The 23,602-nt window shown below is 41.5% G+C and overlaps 1 protein-coding gene and 1 long non-coding RNA gene across 3 annotated transcripts in view; both read left to right on the top strand.

Moving 5' to 3' along the window:
* The window catches only part of plpp2b (phospholipid phosphatase 2b), a 56,862-nt gene extending 36,191 nt beyond the window's left edge, over positions 1-20,671 (top strand). Inside the window, exons 2-7 of one of the 2 annotated variants that reach the window (XR_004563030.1) lie at positions 12,161-12,312; positions 12,522-12,784; positions 14,420-14,477; positions 17,688-17,864; positions 19,730-19,997; positions 20,037-20,671. Coding sequence is in view for 1 of the 2 variants with exons in the window: in XM_034179790.1 (XP_034035681.1) it covers positions 12,161-12,312; positions 12,522-12,784; positions 14,420-14,477; positions 17,688-17,864; positions 19,730-19,903 (824 nt within the window). In the remaining variant the exon portion in view is untranslated. Of the gene's footprint in view, positions 1-12,160; positions 12,313-12,521; positions 12,785-14,419; positions 14,478-17,687; positions 17,865-19,729 lie in introns of both variants that reach the window. The other variant, XM_034179790.1, reaches the window with a different exon arrangement.
* Positions 20,672-21,960: 1,289 nt separating this feature from the next.
* Positions 21,961-23,117, top strand: LOC117518607. The gene is made up of 2 exons (XR_004563031.1): positions 21,961-22,551; positions 22,584-23,117. It is a non-coding gene; the product is annotated as an uncharacterized LOC117518607 (long non-coding RNA).
* The last annotated feature ends 485 nt before the right edge of the window (positions 23,118-23,602 follow it).

Below are 23,602 nucleotides of genomic sequence, written 5' to 3'. Positions count from 1 at the left end.
AAAGTTTTATTTCGTTTATAATGCAAACATTCAGTTTGGGTAACGGTATCAAATCTATTACGAGCTTCACTGATCCACAAAGGATTGCATTCTCTCTGTCAGAACCGGTGTACGAGATCATTCGCTTATACTAAATAATCAGAATCTGAACTGCAAATACAACGTATACAATTAAATTGTGAAATAGGTACACTTCTCTTCAGAGACACTGGATGAAATGACTTGCCATGCAAAATGGAATTCCGATCAGTGCTCTTCCTATACAAGGTCCGCGCGTCGGGACGCAGCCAGCGCGGTGCGGCGGCACAGGAAAAACACCTCCGTGTTGATAACCATTTGTAAAATCCAGGCGGCTTTTGATGGCTTTCAGTGGAGTGAGTATATGAGAAATTGTTTAACAGCTGGACATGTTCCAACTTGTCCTTAAGGCTTCCAACGGAGGTGTTTTTCCTGTGGCGGAGTGTCGTGGCGGCTGCGAGCCGACGCTGCAATCCGCCCGCACGTCTTTCATTAAAAAAATCTCCTTTAACAGTGGAATATCCGGATAAAATGCTGAAACCGACTTCTTCTGAAACTTCTCTGTTCTCTCACGACGTCCTGGATCAATAGAGCCTGAAATGTGGAGGTTTTCAGCTTGAAACAGGCTGACGACGGCGCCTGGGAGTGCTGCACGACGTCTCGCTCCGTGGGAAGTCCTTAAAGCGACAGTATCACCTCAAAATCTTTCATCAGCCGTTAAAATTTTCACCGAAAACCAGCTTAATTTTTCTAACCGTGTCCACTTCGATGTGTCTCACAGGTTTAGAAAAAATTTTGATCAAACAAAGCGTCAGTCTCTCAGCAACTTGTCAGACAAAGGAATTCCGACGAGGGGCTGGACGACTCCTCCCACAAGGAGTGCTCACAGGCGAATGACGTCACCGACAGGCGTGGAAAAACTCACGCATGCGCACGAGGGTTCAAGCATGTCTGACGTAAAAACATACACTCAACAAAAATATAAACGCAACACTTTTGGTTTTGCTCCCATTTTGTATGAGATGAACTCAAAGATCTAAAACTTTTTCCACATACACAATATAACCATTTCCCTCAAATATTGTTCACAAACCAGTCTAAATCTGTGATAGTGAGCACTTCTCCTTTGCTGAGATAATCCATCCCACCTCACAGGTGTGCCATACCAAGATGCTGATTAGACACCATGATTAGTGCACAGGTGTGCCTTAGACTGTCCACAATAAAAGGCCACTCTGAAAGGTGCAGTTTTGTTTTATTGGGGGGATACCAGTCAGTATCTGGTGTGACCACTGTGAAAGGTGCAGTTTTATCACACAGCACAATGCCACAGATGTCGCAAGATTTGAGGGAGCATGCAATTGGCATGCTGACAGTAGGAATGTCAACCAGAGCTGTTGCTCGTGTATTGAATGTTCATTTCTCTACCATAAGCTGTCTCCAAAGGCGTTTCAGAGAATTTGACAGTACATCCAACCAGCCTCACAACCGCAGACCACGTGTAACCACACCAGCCCAGGACCTCCACATCCAGCATGTTCACCTCCAAGATCGTCTGAGACCAGCCACTCGGACAGCTGCTGAAACAATCGGTTTGCATAACCAAAGAATTTCTGCACAAACTGTCAGAAACCATCTCAGGGAAGCTCATCTGCATGCTCGTTGTCCTCATCGGGGTCTCGACCTGACTCCAGTTCGTCGTAACCGACTTGAGTGGGCAAATGCTCACATTCGCTGGCGTTTGGCACGTTGGAGAGGTGTTCTCTTCACGGATAAATCCCGGTTCACACTGTTCAGGGCAGATGGCAGACAGCGTGTGTGGCGTCGTGTGGGTGAGCGGTTTTCTGATGTCAATGTTGTGGATCGAGTGGCCCATGGTGGCGGTGGGGTTATGGTATGGGCAGGCGTCTGTTATGGACGAAGAACACAGGTGCATTTTACTGATGGCATTTTGAATGCACAGAGATACCGTGACGAGATCCTGAGGCCCATTGTTGTGCCATACATCCAAGAACATCACCTCATGCTGCAGCAGGATAATGCACGGCCCCATGTTGCAAGGATCTGTACACAATTCTTGGAAGCTGAAAATGTCCCAGTTCTTGCATGGCCAGCATACTCACCGGACATGTCACCCATTGAGCATGTTTGGGATGCTCTGGACCGGCGTATACGACAGCGAGTACCAGTTCCTGCCAATACCCAGCAACTTCGCACAGCCATTGAAGAGGAGTAGACCAACATTCCACAGGCCACAATTGACAACCTGATCAACTCTATGCGAAGGAGATGTATTGCACTGCATGAGGCAAATGGTGGTCACACCAGATCCTGACTGGTATCCCCCCCCCCCAATAAAACAAAACTGCACCTTTCAGAGTGGCCTTTTACTGTGGACAGTCTAAGGCACACCTGTGTACTAATCATGGTGTCTAATCAGCATCTTGATATGGCACAGCTGTGAGGTGGGATGGATTATCTCAGCAAAGGAGAAGTGCTCACTATCACAGATTTAGACTGGTTTGTGAACAATATGTGAGGGAAATGGTGATATTGTGTATGTGGAAAAAGTTTTAGATCTTTGAGTTCATCTCATACAAAATGGGAGCAAAACCAAAAGTGTTGCGTTTATATTTTTGTTGAGTGTATGAATGAAATCCATATAGTTTTTGAAAAAAATAAAAAGGACCTATACTTTATTGACAGACCTCGTATTTTTTTAAAACTCACGGTCTGCTGTGGGGAGTGACTATGCTGCCGGCTGCTGTCTCTCTGCCCAGTGTGAGGGGAGCCCTGTCACACAGCTATATTACTTTTATTTCATTATTTTTAAGTAAATTGGAGCGAAATGGGGGTTAAACGTCGCAAATTGAAATAGACTGACTCCAAATATGATTCAATTAAGTACATTTATTACATTTTTTTTAGCTAAATGGGATGAAATGGGGACTGATAATAGCGAAATGGGGTAAAACTTAACGAAATGGAGCAGACTGACAGAATTTTCATCTCTCGGACGCCAGATGGCACACCTGCCCCTACTACAACCCCTGGCAAAAATTATGGAATCATCGGCCTTGGAGGATGTTCATTCAATTGTTTAATTTTGTAGAAAAAAGCTGATCACAGACATGACACAAAACTAAAGTCATTTCAAATGGCAACTTTCTGGCTTTAAGAAACACTATAAGAAATCAAGAAAAAAAATTGTGGCAGTCAGTAACAGTTAGCTTTTTAGACCAAGCAGAGGGGAAAAAAAATATGGACTCACTCAATTCTGAGGAATAAATTATAGAATCACCCTGTAAATTTTCATTTCCAAACTAACACCTGCATCAAATCAGATCTGCTCGTTAGTCTGCATCTAAAAAGGAGTGATCACACCTTGGAGAGCTGTTGCACCAAGTGGACTGACGTGAATCATGGCTCCAACACGAGAGATGTCAATTGAAACAAAGGAGAGGATTGTCAAACTCTTAAGAGGTTAAATCATCATGCAATGTTGCAAAAGATGTTGGTTGTTCACAGTCAGCTGTGTCTAAACTCTGGACCAAATACAAACAACATGGGAAGGTTGTTAAAGGCAAACATACTGGTAGACCAAGGAAGACATCAAAGCGTCAAGACAGAAAATTTAAAGCAATATGTCTCAAAAATCGAAAATGCACAACAAAACAAATGAGGAACGAATGGGAGGAAACTGGAGTCAACATCTGTGACCGAACTGTAAGAAACCGCCTAAAGGAAATGGGATTTACATACAGAAAAGCTAAATGAAAGCCATCATTAACACCTAAACAGAAAAAAACAAGGTTACAATGGGCTAAGGAAAAGCAATCGTGGACTGTGGATGACTGGATGAAAGTCATATTCAGTGATGAATCTCGAATCTGCATTGGGCAAGGTGATGATGCTGGAACTTTTGTTTGGTGCCGTTCCAATGAGATTTATAAAGATGACTGCCTGAAGAGAACATGTAAATTTCCACAGTCATTGATGATATGGGGCTGCATGTCAGGTAAAGGCACTGGGGAGATGGCTGTCATTACATCATCAATAAATGCACAAGTTTACGTTGATATTTTGGACACTTTTCTTATCCCATCAATTGAAAGGATGTTTGGGGATGATGAAATCATTTTTCAAGATGATAATGCATCTAGCAAAAACTGTGAAAACATTCCTTGCAAAAAGACACATAGGGTCAATGTCATGGCCTGCAAATAGTCTGGATCTTAATCCAAAAAATCTTTGGTGGAAGTTGAAGAAAATGGTCCATGACAAGGCTCCAGCCTGCAAAGCTGATCTGGCAACAGCAATCAGAGAAAGTTGGAGCCAGATTGATGAAGAGTACTGTTTGTCACTCATTAAGTCCATGCCTCAGAGACTGCAAGCTGTTATAAAAGCCAGAGGTGGTGCAACAAAATACTAGTGATGTATTGGAGCGTTCTTTTGTTTTTCACGATTCCATAATTTTTTCCGCAGAATTGAGTGATTCCATATATTTTTTCCTCTGCTTGGTCTAAAAAAGTAACCGTTACTGACTGCCACAATTTTTTTTCCTGATTTCTTATAGTGTTTCTTAAAGCCAGAAAGTTGCCATTTGAAATGACTTTAGTTTTGTGTCATGTCTGTGATCTGCTTTTTTCCTACAAAATTAAACAACTGAATGAACATCCTCCGAGGCCGGTGATTCCATAATTTTTGCCAGGGGTTGTACATGTACTATAACTGACTGCGAGGCTTCCATGTTCAACCTCCAGCTGAAATGTATCTGCTGAATTGTAGAGAAAGAGGGATTAAAAAATATCACGCAGGGACCCTGTCCACCAACACTAATGAAAAAAAAAAGGTTAATAAAACAAACCAAAGACACACCCATCACCATTTCAGCAAAAAGTCAACACTTTGGTGCAGCGACATTGTGCCATTGCTTAGCAGGGAGAGCCCTGAACTATTGATGATGTTTAAAAACGCAAATGTACTTTGACTAAAGCGTGGGTGGAGGGCTGAGTTCTTTATGGCAGCTTGGCTGTTGCAAAACACTTTATAGACAGGAATTAATGTTTAGTTTTAGGGTTCACAAATGGTTTAGCCATTCGGTCTTATTCACTATGCCAGCAAAGAAATGTTAGCGGACTAAAAGTTAGCGGAATTAAATTTAGCAGAAGCTAATTAATCCACTGATAGTTTTCAAAATTATCTGAAAAGATAATCTAACGAAAAAGTTAGCTTTGCGAATTAGCGGTTAGCAGATTAGCGGAACTGTGCCCACCACTGCAGCACAAGCATCAATATTCTCCATGAATCTGTTGTCAGTTGACATGATTAAAGTTATTTAAATCTCTCAGTCGGTCTTTGAGATGAATTTACTTCAAATGGTTTTCATGCAAACTCTATGTTTAGCCTGCTAAATTATTCTTAATTTATGGTTCTTCTGTTACATGGGCATGAAAAAATATAAACATTTAACATGCTTGTGGAAGTCAAATATTGATGTGAAAAACTTTTATGCCACTTTGCCCAGAAATGCTGATGTCAGCGCAGGGCAGAAAAATCCATGTTACTACATCATCAGTTGTGTTATAAAAGCTTAACTTGTAGAGTGTAGAAATAGACCAGGAACAGTCCAATGCAAATATGTGGTTTTATTGAATAGTAATAATACCATATTCGAATCCATGTGACAGACTATGGACTCTGGTCCTATGATGTCACCAATATGGAAAAATGTACTTTTTATGACTAAAATGAAGAGGGGGGGATGGGACTGAGAAATATGTAATTTAGCTTACGAATTGCAACAAATTGCATGTAATTTATCAAACTTTCTAGTAACCCTAGTAACAACTGGAATTTGTCCTTTCCCTGGGTGCCGTACTGTGACTGCCCACTGCTCTTAGTGGTTGGATTGTGTCTAACGAGGATGGGTTAAATGCAGAGGAATATTTTGCATGTATGTATGTATATGTACAATGACACGAAGGCTTTATTATTAATAATAAACACCAAGATTTGTGTGCATTTATGAAGCCATAACCTCCTGTGGGGAAAAATGAAGCCAGTGTGGAAATATCAAATCTTGCAGCTCCTTGTATGGTCACTTGAGGCTTACTCCAAAAGGAATCACTCCAAGTAACCCAAAACCCATGTTAAAGAGGCACTCTGCAACTCTGGTCAGTTTTGTGCTGTTTTTGCAGGGTTTTATGTTTGTTTGGTTTTTTGTTTTGTTGTTATCACATTCATCTCTATGGAGCTCCCTTTACAGCTCAGAGTATACATGTCACAAAAGAAGTCGCAAAACTCCCTCTCTACATGTACATTTGTTTTCATCGGAGCCGGTAAACGCAATCCATGGAGCCATGTCAAGAAAACGACAGTATATAGAAATACTTAGAGAACAGAGGGTTTATCTCAATATAATAAGTGCCTCAGCTAGAACACCAGGTCTGCCTCAGTTTTGCACAGTTCTTTCGTCTTTCAGCTCTCACCTTTCTGAGAAAGCCCAATAGAGGTTGACTCGTGTGTGTGTGTGTGTGCGTGTGTGTGTGTGTGTGTGAGAACTCTCGCTCGATCACATGCTTTTTCTCTCTTCCTCGCTTCCTCCGACAGCGTTTTCTGCTTCTTTTGATGCCTTTGCTTTGAGGATGAACATGTAAGAAATAAAGCCATCATTGGCTTCTTCTTATAGCTGATGGCTAACTGGTGCCTCAAAAGGAGGGGTTGTATAGTGCCGTAAAGCAGTTCATGTTTCTTGCGAGACTCGAAGCTTTCTCACTAGAAGGAGACCGGGTTAGTGTCCCTGAAGTTGCAACGCTGGTTTTCCGCCATTCAGTACTTTAACAATTCCCATAATCCCCCTGCACTTCCCAGAAAGCTCCGCAGCACCAGCAGAGTTCCAGTGTCGCAGACTGAACGGTCCGCCCCTAAAAAATCGGTCTGCCTTTGCATCTGCACATGCGTCATTTCGGACCACAGCAGCACGTCTGAGACGAAGTCTCTTCACCCAAAGCAATCAAATGGATTAATGGGATTATTAACCATCAGATGATAAAGGTAAAGGCCATTTTAAGCAGAAACCCTGTGAAATTCCGTGACGCTTTAAATGACCGACGCGCAGTGAACGCATCAGCCGTGGCGCTCTGATCGCTTTCGCTGCCTTTTATAATTAAATAATGCTGAATTTATGTGGAAGTGATTGTTGTACAAAAGTTTCAGATATCTGTCGCTTAGACAGATGATGAAGGGAGTGCAGTTTGAAGCAGAAACGAGGTGATATTCCGTGAACCGATTTTTAGGGGGACCGTTCGGTCGGCGATACCAGCGTTTCAAATCCATGTAAATACGAGGTCTGTCCATAAAGTATCGTACCTTTTTATTTTTTCCAAAAACTATATGGATTTCATTCATATGTTTTTACGTCAGACATGCTTCAACACTCGTGCGCATGCGTGAGCTTTTCCACGCCTGTCGGTGACGTCATTCGCCTGTGAGCACGCCTTGTGGAAGGAGTGGTCCCGCCCCCTCGTCGGATTTTCATTGTCTGGAAATGGCGGAATGAAAAGGACTTTTTTTCCATCAGAATTTTTTCAGAAGCTGTTAGAGACTGGCACCTGAAAACCATTCGAAAAATTTATCTGGCTTTCAGTGAAAATTTTACGGGCTTCACAGAGAATAAGGACTAACTACAGGTTTAAAGACCCCTTTAAGGACGGTCGGTGCGCCGCGGTGCAAGCTGCGACGATGCGGCACAAACCACTGGATCATTTCTAAGCTGATGGCTCTGTGGATACGAGACCGTCGTGTGCTCTTTCTCTGGTTATCACAAGACCTGGACATCAGCCATTTTCCGGCAGATTTCACTTTTAACAAGAGATTTTGTCATGGAAAGCCGCGCGGAGGCTTCGCGCGTCACGACCGATTCGCTGATGAAGCGAGACAAAGGAACACCTCCGTTTCGGAGTGTTAGAGGACAAGTTGGGACATGTCTGTCTTGGCTTTCAGTGCTTACCAGTCGAGTGAGTATAAAAGAACTTGTGGAGAGTTGGACATGTCCCAACTTGTCCTCTAACACTCCGAAACGGAGGTGTTCCTTTGTCTCGCTTCATCAGCGAATCGGTCGTGACGCGCGAAGCCTCCGCGCGGCTTTCCATGACAAAATCTCTTGTTAAAAGTGAAATCTGCCGGAAAATGGCTGATGTCCAGGTCTTGTGATAACCAGAGAAAGAGCACATGACGGTCTCGTATCCACAAAGCCATCAGCTTAGAAATGATCCAGTGGTTTGTGCCGCATCGTCGCAGCTCGCAGCACGGCGCACTGACCGTCCTTAAAGGGGTCCTTAAACCTGTAGTTAAAGTCCTTATTCTCTGTGAAACCCGTAAAATTTTCACTGAAAGCCAGATAAATTTTTCGAATGGTTTCCAGGTGCCAGTCTCTAACAGCTTCTGAAAAAATTCTGATGGAAAAAAAGTCCTTTTCATTCCGCCATTTCCAGACAATGAAAATCCGACGAGGAGGCGGGACCACTCCTTCCACAAGGCGTGCTCACAGGCGAATGACGTCACCGACAGGCGTGGAAAAACTCACGCATGCGCACGAGGGTTCAAGCATGTCTGACGTAAAAACATATGAATGAAATCCATATAGTTTTTAAAAAAAATAAAAAGGACTGTTAATTTCTGGGCAGACCACGTAATGACTAACGAGGACATGGATGGCATTGATCCAGCGAATTCATGGGCGATTATGATGATGACACGTTCTCCCAAATTGAGAGGGTTATCTAGAGGTGGTGTAGCCCCTATGATTAATTTCTGCCATGCCCAGTGTTTTCTTGTTGGCCACACTTCACGACCTTTGTTTGCATTGTGCCCTGAACCGGAACTCTGCTGAAACTGATCTCTCGCGTGAGTCACGGACCGCGAGATGGCACGAGATTCATAACTGCGAAACACAGAATGAGATCCCTGTGAGGCGAGAGCCTCCGTTCTCCCCGGAACAAGTCATTTAGCGATTGTAATCACTCCCAAACTGTAAAATTCATTTAAAAATGTTGCCCCTTTTCAGGAAATAACCATGTTTACTGCTTGGTACAACAAATTGTTTTGGTCTCTGTAACTCATTTCCCATTTATGTCAACTAAACGGGGTGCATTTTTATATAACTTGCCAGTTGAAGTGATTTTAATCCATAAAGTTAGGAATAATTAGGGCTGTGGTCACTTTTAGTGACTGTTAGTGTGTGCTAATGTATTGAGGCAGGCAGCCACTTGCCAACAAAGGTAGCTATCCGCTGTGGACTCGATTGCTGTCAGAATAAAAACTCAATAGGAGTCACAGATCACACGAGACGGAATGAGCAAGATTAATACTTGATGCAAGGCAACAATAATCAACATACAGTCCAAAGTTGTTCACTGAGCTCTGGGCTCACAAACTCTTATAGAGGAGGAGCATGAAACTGCCAGTACAACACATATTATGCAGGCATGTATGGCTCATTTGATTTCATCATGTATGGATAGCTTGTTGGGTTTCACAAGATTAGCCTGTGGTCGGGACACAGTTTTTACAACATGTATCTGGGAAGACAATCACAAGAATTTCTTGCACTGGCACGATGAGTAATTCATGGGTTCCAGCAGTTCCTTTATGCAAACAACAACAACAAAAAAAAAACACTCTGTCCCAAAGATGCTATCACAAGGTTGCATAAGGTTATAAAGTTTCCTGACAACTGCATTTGTACTTTATGAGCATTTTATTACAAATGTCTGAGGTACTATGACTTCCTCTGTTTAATTGGACTAACAGACCTTTTAGGTCTGTGCTCCAGTATTTCTGTTGAGTATTATTTAATTTGTATATTAGAGCTATTGACAGGTGTCAAGAGCTTGGTGAAGTTATCTTCACTATTCTGTAGGTCTGCCACAAGTAATTATTTTCATAATCAACTAGTCACCGATTATTTTTGCGATTAGTTGACTAATCGGATCATACGTAAAATGCTGCTTAATGCACCAGCATGCAGCTGCTCTTATGTGCTAAATAAAAAATAAAGACAATTAAGATGATAGTTCATTCAACTTTTACTTGGTAACAGTCGTTCATTGAAGTGAAACATATTTTTTTAGCACTGTAACGTAGCATTATAAAATAAAAACAGGTCTCTCTTGTAAATGAGACATTACGTCTCAAGAGATTTTCCTGTCTAAATAAAGGATTAAATAAATAAAAAATATTAGTGTTTATTACAGTTTCTATTTAAACATGACATCGCTAAGTGTGCTAAGGCTAATGAAATCATCATCGTTAATGTTAACGTTTACAGCTAAGTAGCTCACTGTAGATGTTAATGTTCGCAGCTAACTACCCAATTTGCTTACCGAGACAACTCTCACTTCATCAGAATCAACATCTTTCCTTCTCAGATGCTCTTGTATCGCTGTTGTACTGCCGTGGAAGGCAAGTTCTGCCTTGCAGATTTTGCATTGCATGTTTTTCTCTTAATGTGGTTAAAATGCCCCCAAAGTTTTGAGCTTTGTTTCCGGTAAGCCGTGATATTGTTTGGGCATAACTTTTCCGGTGACATCACGGCTGACCCGGATAACCACTACTGCGCATGTGCATCAAGGACAGAAAGGCAACAGAAGATGCAGCAGCAGTTTTGAGAGGAAAAAAAAACTTAAAAAAAATAAACGATTATGTTGATTATTAAATTAGTCACCGACTATTTTGATAGTCGATGTAATCATGACTATTCGACTAATCGTGGCAGCCCTACTATTATGCCATGTTTACTGAGGAAATATACTGGCCATAAATTTTAATACCTGTACCCAAACCACCCGTTATGAAAACCAGCTCTGAGTCTGCAATAATATTTAATAAACACCTGAACCAAGATTTGCCTGTTAGCTTTAACTTGTTTGGTAAGTCCGAAATGGGGGCATGTTCAGGCTTCATTCATCTCGCCCATGCTCCACCCTTTATCAATTCATGCATTGGCCAGCAGTTAGGCGGCGTCAGTCATTGCCAAGATGCTGGCAAACCAGCTACAAACCAGCTTTTCTGAAAACCTATGGGTGAACCCCCCCCCCCCCCCCAAAAAAAAAGTACAGTGGAATTACTGCACATGTACACATCAGAGATCTAAGGAGAGTTTGTAGGATGGATGTTTTTAGACACTTCACTGACATTATGCATGCACTCCCCAACCTTCAATAGCTATATTTGGTCTTATTTTTGCATATAGCCACATCATTTGAAGTGTTGTATGTTTGTGTATGTACAGTAATTTGTGTCTGTGGTCTTGTGTTTGAACATGGATTTACAAATGGATTTTTATGCTATTTTTCACTGTTTATTTTTGCAATTCTGTGGTGTCTGTGTTTCTGCCTTGACATTGAACAACTGAGTCTTGACTGTTTTAGAACAGAAGGTCCTGAGGGAGTGATAAAACAATCTGCCTGCCATTGAACAGACATATTCACTTTGCAGATTAGCAAATAGCATAATGTTTGAAAATGTGCAAAAAAGAGGAATGCATGTTTGAAAACAACACTTTTTTATCTTGATTCAGCCCATTTCCTCAGTCCTAATTGTGGAAGTAGTATCTACATTTGGGTCCTTAAGTATTTTGGCAGTGACAATTTTGTAATTGTGCCTGTGTACACCACCACGACTTAGCTGAAGCGGAACAATCCAGATATGTCTGGAGTATATACTTTCAGCTTTAATTCAAGGGGTTTAACAAAACATCAGGCAGTGAGGAGTTACAGCAATTTTTATTCCCTCCATTGCATTTAAGTAATTGGACAAAGGCTTCATAGCAAAGGCTATGAATACTTATGCCGTAATATCGTTTATGGCGCTGAAGAGGTGTGTGAGCCTGCAGCTTTTGCTTCAATGCTTGATACGAGAAATATGTTTTCATATCTCAAAAAGATTTCGTCATTGATGAAACTAACACCAGATTCAGATTCAGTGCCTCCAAATGACACAAAATCCGTTGAAAAACTCCATGCAAGAAAAATCGTGTTGACCAATATTATCCTCCACCATTTCTGCAAATGCTATCAACTTCAATTCATAATGTATCCCAGTGTAATCACACTGTTTTTCTGCTTGGTTTTCAATACAGCTGCATTGCCCTTCATCATTTTGAACATTCTGAACAAGCCGTATCACAGAGGGATTTACTGTGATGACCAGAGCATCATGTATCCCATAAAAGAAGACACCATTACTCATACCATGTTGGCTGCTGTCACCATCTCCTGCACTGTTGTCATTGTAAGTTTTGCCCAAAGCTTTGTCATAACTTTATTCCTCTCACCCCAGTTAGCTCCTGGTGTAATTTGAACTGTTTGTCACAATGATAAATAGCCACAGGAATGGAGTAAATATTAACTTATTATTTAGAAATTGTATTTTAATTTCTAAAACAAAAATTGAAACTGTATTTTGTATTTGTCTTTTACATTGTCTGTTTCTTCCCACAGATCACTTCAGGAGAAGCATATCTTGTTTACAGTAAGAAGATTTACTCAAACTCGAGCTTTAACCAGTATGTAGCTGCCCTATACAAAGTAGTAGGAACCTTTTTGTTTGGAGCAGCTGTCAGTCAGTCATTTACAGACTTGGCCAAGTTCACAATCGGCCGCCCGAGACCCAACTTCATGGCTATGTGCGCCCCCAAAATCTGCACAGGATACATGCAGGTGATCAACTGTACGGGCAGACATCAAGACATCATGGAGTCCAGGTATCGGAAGAAAAACAAGAATTAAAGTTTTGCAAGTGCTTGCAATATGCTACTGGTATGAAGTGTCTGTGCCTCATACTCAAGTGTGATATACGAGGTCTGTTATAAAAGTATCCGACCTTTTTATTTTTTGCAAAGACCATATGGATTTGAATCACGTGTGATTGCATCAGCCAAGCTTGAACCTTTGTGCGCATGCTTGAGTTTTTTCATGCCTGTCGGTTGCGTCATTTGCCTGTGAGAAGGCTTTGAGTGAGCACTGGTCCTCCCCCCTCGTCGGATTTTCATTGTGAGGAAAATGTCTGAATGGCTGGAGCAGCGCTGCATCAAATTTTTCCAGAAACTTTGAGAGACAGCCAGGTGGAAAGCCAGATGGCTTTCAGGGATGATTTTATGGGCATCACACAGATTAAGGAGTGTTACAGCCGGTTTAAAGACGGCGCACAATGGCGGAGGGCGCTCCGAGCGGCGATCGACAGGCTGAAATGACCAGATCATTTCCAAACTGAATGCTGTGTTGATCCGGGACGTTGTCTGACTACCAGAGAAATGGCAGAAAAGGTGGACATAGCACTTTCCCGGCACATTCCACTGTTAAAGGAGATTTTGTCATGAAAACAGGAGCGGAGGAATTCGCCACGGAGCCGCTAATGGCGCGGAACGAAAGCACCTCTGTGTTGGTCTCACAGGACATGTTGTGACATGTTCAGCTCTTCGACAATTTCTCGGATACTCACTCGACTGAGAAGCCACCCAAAGCCATCTGAATCCGAATGGTGGAAGAGCTGGGCATGTCCCGTGAGACTTCCAACACGGAGGTGCTTTTTGTTCTGCGCCATTACGCAGCTCCATCCTGACGCGCGAATTCCGCCGCACGTCTTTCATTACAAAATCTCCTGTAACAGTGTAATGTGCCAAAAAAGTGCTATGTCCACCTCTCTTGCCATTTCTCTGGTAGTCAGACGACGTCCCGGATCAACACAGCCTTCACTTTGGAAATGATCTGGTCGTTTCAGCCTGTCGATGGCCGCTCGAAGCGCGGCGCACCCTCAGCCGCTGTGGGCCGTCTTTAATCCGGTTCTAATGCTCCTTAATCTGTGTGATGCCCATAAGATCTTCACAGAAAGCCATCTGAATTTTCCGAATGGTTTCCACCTGGCTGTCTCTCACAGTTTCTGAAAAAAGTTTGATGCAGCAAAGCGGCAGTCGCTCAGCCATTTTCCTGACAATAAAAATCCGCCGAGGGGGCTGGACCCCTCCTCCCACAAAGCGTGCTCACAGGCGAATGACGCAACTGACAGGTGTGAAAAAACTCACGCATGCGCACGAAGGTTCAAGCTTGGCTGATGCAATCACACGTGATTCAAATCCATATGGTTTTTGCAAAAAATAAAAAGGTTGGATACTTTTCCAACATACCTCGTATATAGACAAGGTGTTAAAAATGTGTATATATCAATATGTGTTTGTAATACATGGTAGAACTGACACCCCAGCACTATACTTTGCATACGGAAGAATAGTGTGAAACACTTTTCGGGGAAATTTGAAACCTACATTTTACCTGTTACTGATGCTAAGAAGATGCTAAAATAGTATAAGATACATTTAGCCTTGGTTCCTGTTGTTTTTCAGGTTGTCCTTCTACTCAGGCCATTCCTCTTTTGGAATGTACTGCATGCTCTTCCTAGCGGTGAGTACAGTTCATGAGCTTGCCATGGTTACTTACATAGTCTTATAAAATGCTGTGTAATTTTACAGGGTTCTCCCAGCAATTACAAAGTGAGTCAGCCCACTTCAGCAAAAATCCTGAATTGCCACAGCACTTCTATTTTTCCTTACTACAGTGTCAAATAGTCAGATTATGTTACACTTCTGCTGATGGCTTGTATTTTCCAATATGGTTTTCACAATTACACGGATTTTAACATGATGGCAGCAATGTAGTTCTCCATTGTGAAAAGGTGGCTGCATCTTTGCAGGGGTTAGCCAATATGCCAAATACATAATTTCAAGATATTTTGCCAGGACTGTGGGCAGCACAATGTCTTAGTGATTAGCACTGTTGCTTCACAGTAACAATGTCCTGGGTTCACTTCCAACCTGGTCCTTTTTGTATGGAATTTGTAATTTCCACACAGAAAGGAACTGAGCATATATGGAATTGAACGACAGACCGTCTTGCAGTGTGGCAAGAAGGTCTGAGGACAGACCTTGGGATGCGACACCTGTTCCATGACTGACCGGAGGTCCTGGCCTTGCAGCATACCGGTGCTGGACATTATTATATACTCAAAATAGACTGTACTGTATTTTCAATTAAGGATTCTGTTTTTTTGTTTGTTTGTTTTGTTTTGTTTTTTGTTTGTTTGTTTTTTGTACAATCTGTTAAAACCTTGTAACTCTTAGAATGGCCTAAGCAGTGGGTCACCCCTCTGGGTCTGGTCTGCTTGAGGTTTCTTCCTCATTATCACCAGAGGGAGTTTTTCCTTACCACTGTCACCTGTGTGCTTGCTCAGTGGGGTTGGTAAGCTTAGACCTTACTCATATGAAAAACCTTGAGACAGTTTTGTTGTGTTTTGGTGCTATACTAATAAAATAAGTTGAATTGCAGCAGATGTGGCCAAGTGGCCTCTGTGTGCATGTAGGGCTTCAGTCACAGACAAACTGGGGAGAGCTGACCTTTGCCATTTCGTATGCTTATGTATTTTGGGTCAAAGATGAATGCTGCAAAAATGGAAAGTTGATCAGACTAATATTTTTGGAAAAAGTATGGATATGCAACACTCGACATTGCTAATTACATTCTGGACTTGCATGCCGTTCCAGCAAGGGGCGGTAAATCATCTATATATTAAAAGCAAAGTGGCGTCTTTGTATGTGTATACACGCGTGTGTGCGTTTAAAAAAAAAAAAAAAAAAGTAAGTCCCTTCGGCTGCTTCTTTGTTTTCACTTGGGGTTGCCCTAGCAAATCTGAGGTGGATCTGTATGTTTAAATGGCAGTAGTTTTACGCCAAATGCACTTCCTGACGCAACCCCACATTACATGAAGAAATGTGGTAGGGGTGGGGTTTGAACCGAGAACCTTCCGTACTGCAACCAAGTGCACTAACCACATGGTCACGTGCATGTGTGATTTTATTTTGTAAGTTTAATGTAAGTACATAATATAATTGTAAATACATTAAAAATGCATGGATGACACAAGAAAGTGAAAACACTCATTTCCATTGTGGTCCATTTAAATATCAAATGACAAAATAGAAGTAACAAGAAATAAATAAAAGGGTTGAGTTCTTCCTCTAAAAACTGTTGAGGTATAAGGTTTTAAAAACATTCTGGACTCGCACACCATTCCAACTCATTATAGAAACTTTGCATAATTTATTACCATGCTTGAAAAATGTCAGTTACCTATTTTATAGACACTACCCAATGTATAAAATAAAATAAAATGTGTACCCGCAAGCTGTGCTTTCACTGAAAGGAATGGCATAAATTAAGTACTTTTTGAATTTGATTAATTGATTTAGACCATTCACCGTACAATGATGATTAATAGTTCATTTATTTGTACCTACCCTTAGTCCTGTGTAAGTGTGTTTTGAATGTGCAGCTGGAATCTCTGTTCTGGGTTGCAGGCAGAGAAGAGGCAGCTGGTGCCATGGCACCAATCCAAACCAAACTTAACTTGATGAAGTATAATTCAAATTTCTTAAGTATTTTCAAAGCTCCGTGTCATCCTCTCTGAGCAACCTATAAATTATAGTACATATATCCCCCCCACACTTCTTTTAACTTTTATTGTCTCCATGGAAACTTCATGTGAATCAGGCCTAATGGTCCCCACATGAGCTCATGTGAGTGCAGGCTTAAGATTTTGGATCACTGCTCAGCAGATAATTAAGAAGTAAAAAGCAGGCCCATGGTTTGTGTCTGTATACATAAAGGATGAGTCAAGGACTCGGGAAAAGAATGCCGACATTAAGTGAAATGATCTCAGACCATTTGCAGAAAGTGAAAAAGGTTTAATGTTGTCTCATCTGTGCCTATCAAATTCATTATCTTTAATTCTTTTAAGACGGGCACGCCTGCTATCCTGTAGGCTTCAGTACGCCAAAGAAAGCCCCTGTAAAAAGTAATACTTTGGACCAAAGTTTGAAATTAAGACTGGTGATTTTGGAAGCAAGTGTACAAACCTGTTGACCACCACCGTGATAGTACACCTGTAGTATGACTTTAGCACAAGTTCGGTGTGCTCAGAAATCCTCTCAGTGACCTCACAGCATGTACGGTGACAGTAGTGGGTCCATTTAAATGCAAGGAATTATGAAAGTACATCACAGTTCGTGATGGGAAGCAAAAAACTATTTTAACATCTTGAAAATCCTGCCACAGTTCAAACAGCATGGGACAATGACAGAATATCTCCAGGTAACCAACTGGACCCTCAGTGGTTTTCCAAGGTATGGAAAAGGTTTCAAACTGTGACCTTCTGGAATATATAACCAAAAAAATTAGAATAGGGGCTGAACTTTGTTTCTGCTTGGACTATGATGGTGTCTGCTCTAAAAGCCTGCACAGTGTTCTGTGGTTTGTGAGCTGGTTTATAGCTTACATTGTTCTGTGGATGACTTCAGCAAAACAGAAATTGTGGTGGTGATTTATATCACTCTTACGTTACATATGTAAGATTGAGTCAAAGCAAACAGGTGTTGGTGCAAACACTAGAGACATTATTTTAACCTGATTCGGTAAAACTGTTCACAATCCAAATCAATCTTGGCTTCTTTCAACAATGTAATGATTGAATAGACAGAAAAATATTACTAATATAAACATGTGTTCTTCTTTTCTGTCACTTCAGCCCTCTTCATTGTTCAACTTTATCTCTCTTTCCAGCTTTATGTCCAGGCAAGATTGGTGGCTAAGTGGGCCAGACTTGTCCGGCCCACAATCCAGTTCTTCTTGGTGGCCTTTGCTGTGTATGTGGGTTACACCCGGGTTTCTGACTACAAGCACCACTGGAGTGATGTGCTGGTGGGGCTCCTGCAGGGGGCACTGGTTGCTCTTTTCAATGTGAGTGCCAAGAACTGCTTACTTCCAGGGAGCCACTGATAAATTCCTGTATGATATCAACACAGTATAACATAATATGTCTTGGTGGCCTTGATGGCCACCAGGTTTTGGCTTTGGGAGTAAAATAAACTGACAAGTTCAAAACCACACAGCACACACAACACACACATTGACAGACTGTTCCAGCTGGACTGGACCACCAGTTCATGTGGACATGCAGCAGGCGATCTGAATGTCACGTCTGTCTGAAGGACAGTGAGCGGCGCACCACAGGGCCATATAACAGGCCAACAGTGTGACAAATACGCCACTTTCAATCACAAATCAGCAGAAATATGCCATAACAAATGCTGTTTGGTCAGTTATCACAGCGCTTTTTTCTTTTTTAGAAAATACGTTTATCTGCTTGTTGATTTTAACCATTTCACACTCCTGTTATGAGACAGTGATTGTGATGCAGTGGTAAAGTTTCCATCTGGTAATCAGAGCGTGTGGGTTCAAATCCCGTTAGTGGCATTTATTTTATTTTATTTTTATTTACCCAGGGTTATTTAACCGTGGGGTTCTGCATTGCGTCGCCTTTTATGTATTATTTATATCAACCCAGTGATATTCACTAATTATACAGGTGGTTTTTATTTTATTTTCCTCCACATCAGCAGTGCAACGTGGTGCAGCTCGTTCCACAGCCCGTGCAGCTGCGTTCCGCTCAAAAGACACCATCGCGTGCACTAAACATTGCACCGGGATCGTGCATGGCTGCCCGTCGGCGCAATGTTTCATGGTGCGCTAATTCCAAACTGTTTCGCTCTGTTTTGCGCTGTTTCACCGTAAGTCGACCAAATATGCACTATGTGTGAAGGGGCCCATAATTGGTACACTCCTGTGACTTTGAGTTTTAGTACATAATGATGGTGGAAACAATCCAAAAATAACAGTTGACTTCTCTTATTTATTATATTTGCTTGCATAAATGGTCACTTATTGTCATAGCCACACCTGTTCCTAATCCATCATCAACACAGCGTCCACTAACCATTCAGCAGGTGGTAGACATGACTATGGGATATTACACTGGTAGAACAAAATAACTTTTCAGGGTTTGTTCTCATTATATGGCCTTTTAATTTGTTGAGATGCAAAATGTTGTTTTCATTCCCTCACTGCATTTTAAAGCGTTAATCAATCAATACTTATTTCAGTAATCACTATTTAAAATTACATAGGTGGTTCGGATGAAGCTTCAAACCAGAAAACTCACTGTAAATACTCTCACTGTAAACAAACACCTGTATTGGCAGGAAGCATGAGTGAACTAAAGTGCAACAGTTACAAAACAAAGTGGGGCTTGATACAAACACACACGGGCAATTTCTTAGGAAATACAACATTCTGTTCAATTCATCCAGCTGGACGTCTTTACTGTTTAGCCCCTTTCCTGTTTTGAAGGAGCTGCTGTCAACACCCAATGTCTAAAGGAAATTCTACAGTGGTCCTGCATGCTTATGCGAGTGCTTATATGATTAATTGCAATGTGATCACACACCTTTGGCCTTCACAGTGCTGTGCAGAGCCTTGTGGGCATAGTGTTTTATGGCCTACAGGGGTTGTGGTTGCTCTCTTGTGTGTTCTTCTCAGATGTGTGTGTGTGTGTGTGTGTGTGTGTGTGTGTGTGTGTGTGTGTGTGTGTGTGTGTGTGTGTGTGTGTGTGTGTGTGCGCGTGTGCGCGCGTGTGTGTGTGTGCGTGTGCGCGTGTCGGCAACCAGCTGTGTACAGATCTGTCCAGACATATATGCAGTCATATTTTCCAGCCTGTGGGACATTGCTGTTTCCAAAAATGTCTTCTCTTTTGCTGTGCCCTGCAGGTGTACTTTGTGTCAGACTTCTTTAAGAAGCGTCCTCCACCTTGCACTCGGCCAGACCCGGCTGACAGTGAAGATCCAGAGAGGAAACCCAGCTTGCACCTTGCAGACTCTGAGCACTGCAATCATTACAACTTTCATCACCCCAATACCAGGTCTTTGCGATCAGGGTTGTAGCTGGACAACGAAAGCTGCAGCATGCAGAACCCATGTCATGGGATCCATCTGAGGGGCTTAGACTCGGATTGTGCAGTTAGCATCATTTACTTAAATGTGTAAAGGGTGATGATAACAGAGGTCATGTTATTCTGTAGGTTGTCACGTCAGATTAAGTTTATAGTGCTCAACCACGATTATGTAATTATGTTTCAAAGGGCTAAAGCTTTGGGTCTTGGGTCTGTAGGTTGCAGCCTCGGTGCTACAGCTCCCTTCACGTCAACCACTCGTGCGCTGCCTGCTCCAAAAACCACTGGACTGACTAGAGGGGCTGTATCTCATTACCAGGTGCCTGACCCCTGCTCACACGTGATGACCCCCTTTTCTCCTGTAAGAGAGAGAGGAGCATTTTAATTTGAAAACATCATTGTTGATGTTGAAGCATTTCTGCTTAAAGCTGCATTAAGTGATTGTTTTTACCTTTGACACTCACATCTGTCTCTTAATGGAGCTTTAAATGTTTATCTTTTTAACATCTCTGTCTAGAAAATCAAGTTGTTTTTTATGGTAACATAAATGTCAGAATGAGAGGATGAAGGAGTGTTTATAGGTTAACGGAGTGCTTCCATTAGTTGGCCTCATGTTCGAGCACCTTATACTGGTTACACACTAAAAGACGTCTGCAAAACATAAATTGTGGAAATAGCAACATTGAATAAATAGTTCCTTTTACTTATTCCTTTTTGCTCAGAGTTGCCATAACAGATCCATGCATCCGTATGTTGATTTGACATACGTTTTAAACCGGATGCCCTTCCTGACACAACTCCACGTTCCATGGAGTATGGACACGAGTGACCTTGAACCAGGAACCTTCTGTTCTAGAAACAAGTGCACTTACGACTTGGCCCCCATGCTGCCTTGGAAATGGCAACACTAGATGAATAAATATTCTTTTTTTTTTATGTCGGCCTCTTAGATATACAGTAGTTTTCAGAATAATAGTAGTGCTATGTGACTAAAAAGATTAATCCAGGTTTTGAGTATATTTCTTATTGTTACATGGGAAACAAGGTACCAGTAGATTCAGTAGATTCTCACAAATCCAACAAGACCAAGCATTCATGATATGCACACTCTTAAGGCTATGAATTTGGGCTATTCGTAAAAAAAAAAAAAGTAGAAAAGGGGATGTTCACAATAATACTAGTGTGGCATTCAGTCAGTGAGTTCGTCAATTTTGTAGAATAAACAGGTGTGAATCAGGTGTCCCCTATTTAAGGATGAAGCCAGTACCTGTTGAACATGCTTTTCTCTTTGAAAGCCTGAGGAAAATGGGACGTTCAAGACATTGTTCAGAAGAACAGCGTAGTTTGATTAAAAAGTTGACTGGAGCGGGGAAAACTTATACGCAGGTGCAAAAAATTATAGGCTGTTCATCTACAATGATCTCCAATGCTTAAAAATGGACAAAAAAACAGAGACGTGTGGAAGAAAACGGAAAACACCCATCAAAATGGATAGAAGAATAACCAGAATGGCAAAGGTTCACCCATTGATCAGCTCCAGGATGATCAAAGACAGTCTGGAGTTACCTGTAAGTGCTGTGACAGTTAGAACAAGCCTGTGTGAAGCTAATTTATTTTCAAGAATCCCTTGCAAAGTCCCTCTGTTAAATAAAAGACATGTGCAGAAGAGGTTACAATTTGCCAAAGAATACATCAACTGGCCTAAAGAGAAATGGAGGAATATTTTGTGGACTGATGAGTGTAAAATTATTCTTTTTGGGTCCAAGGGCCGCAGACAGTTCGTTAGACGACCCCCAAACTCTGAATTTAAGCCACAGTTCACAGTGAAGACAGTGAAGCATGGTGGTGCAAGCATCATGATATGGGCATGTTTCTCCTACTATGGTGTTGGGCCTATATATCGCATACCAGATGTCATGGATCAGTTTGGATATGTCAAAATACTTGAAGAGGTCATGTTGCCTTATGCTGAAGAGGACATGCCTTTGAAATGGGTGTTTCAACAAGACAATGACCCTAAGCGCACAAGTAAACGAGCAAAATCTTGGTTCCAAACCAACAAAATTAATGCCTCGCAGATGTGAAGAAATCATGAAAAACTGTGGTTATACAACTAAATACTAGTTTAGTGATTCACAGGATTGCTAAAAAAGCAGTTTGAACATAAAATTATTATGTTCGAACTGCTGAGTTTATAGCGTCAACAGCAGATGCTATTATTGTGAACACCCCCTTTTCTACTTTTTTTACTAATAGCCCAGTTTCATAGCCTTAAGAGCGTACATATCATGAATGCTTGGTCTTGTTGGATTTGTGAGAATCTACTGAATCTACTGGTACCTTGTTTCCCATGTAACAATAAGAAATATACTCAAAACCTGGATTAATCTTTTTAGTCACATAGCACTACTATTATTCTGAACACTACTGTAAAGCAGTAATGGACATTGCACTTTGGGAAACTTAGCTAAGTTGCCGCCATCATGCTTCACCTGAAAGTTGTAGCTTTACAAGAAAGCTGATTCAGAATGGAAAGACCCATGAACTTAAAGAATACAGCACGCATTCTGAAAAAAAACTTTGACATTAGGTGACGAGATATTTCTGTCTGCTTAAATGTCACAGAGAAATGGACAAACAGTGGGGCTGTTAAACTTTGCTATTCATGCCAGATAACACACTATTGTTATCAGTGCTGACTCACAAGCACCGGTGGATTTCAACGGCTCTTTTAATTGGCAACTACAGGAGTGATGTCATCTTTCCAGCCTATTGCATTGCATCACTGGAAATTCGTATCGGACTGTGTCTAGATAGAAGAATGTTGTACTAAATCATTCAGCCAGTGTCTGCAAGTCTGATGCTATAATCAACGAGGTTTTGTACACGTACAGTCTAACACTATTTAGTAGTTGTGATTTCCACAGTAATGAGCAACTGGGGCTATTTAAGATATGTATTACATGCTGCATATGGAAAACTAATTTGTCTCTTTCTGAAATATCCAAACACTACAGAATGTTTGTTTTGTAATTGTGTGAAACAGACTGCACAGGTCCAAAACAGTTATTGTGGGTATGTTTAATTTGTTGTATGTTAAAGTAGAATCCCCCCCCCCCCCCAACCGAGGCCCAGTTTGTAGATATTTTGGGTGGGGGGGGTCATCTTTTCACTCAGGAGAACTCTGTGGATTATTTTGTTTTGAATGCAAACACTGAGTTTGCAAGCAGAAGATAACTAGCTAATCAATATTGCACGATGGGGCAATAACAACCCAGAGCAAATTGCGAAAACGTCATCATCTCTGTTGGGACTGTCCATGAGCGATTACAAGTTAGCTGCTGAGTAGGAGCTTACGCTGCAAGAAACCCCCCCTCCTCCCCCTCAAACTCAATCTGTAAACACTTAGCATGACAGCAGCGCGGGTCAGAGGATAAGAGGCTACATTAAGAAGCTAACTGTGTAATCAGTCATTTTTAAAAGATTCACATTTAGTGAGGTAAACAAGTGCATGTTGATGAAACTGGACACTACTAACAGCATTTTTACCTGTTCAGCAGTTTCAAAAAGTGGTTTACTGAATTATTAACGCCACATCCAGTAAGATAAATGAGCTGATTAGCTTTGAATGAATGAATGAATGAATTTATTTGGCACACAAACTCAACAATAACAAAAAACTGATACACAA

The sequence above is a fragment of the Thalassophryne amazonica genome, chromosome 10 (assembly GCF_902500255.1).
Source record: "Thalassophryne amazonica chromosome 10, fThaAma1.1, whole genome shotgun sequence".
NCBI classification, from domain to species: domain Eukaryota; kingdom Metazoa; phylum Chordata; class Actinopteri; order Batrachoidiformes; family Batrachoididae; genus Thalassophryne; species Thalassophryne amazonica.
This window is presented reverse-complemented; position numbering and strand designations above follow the sequence as displayed.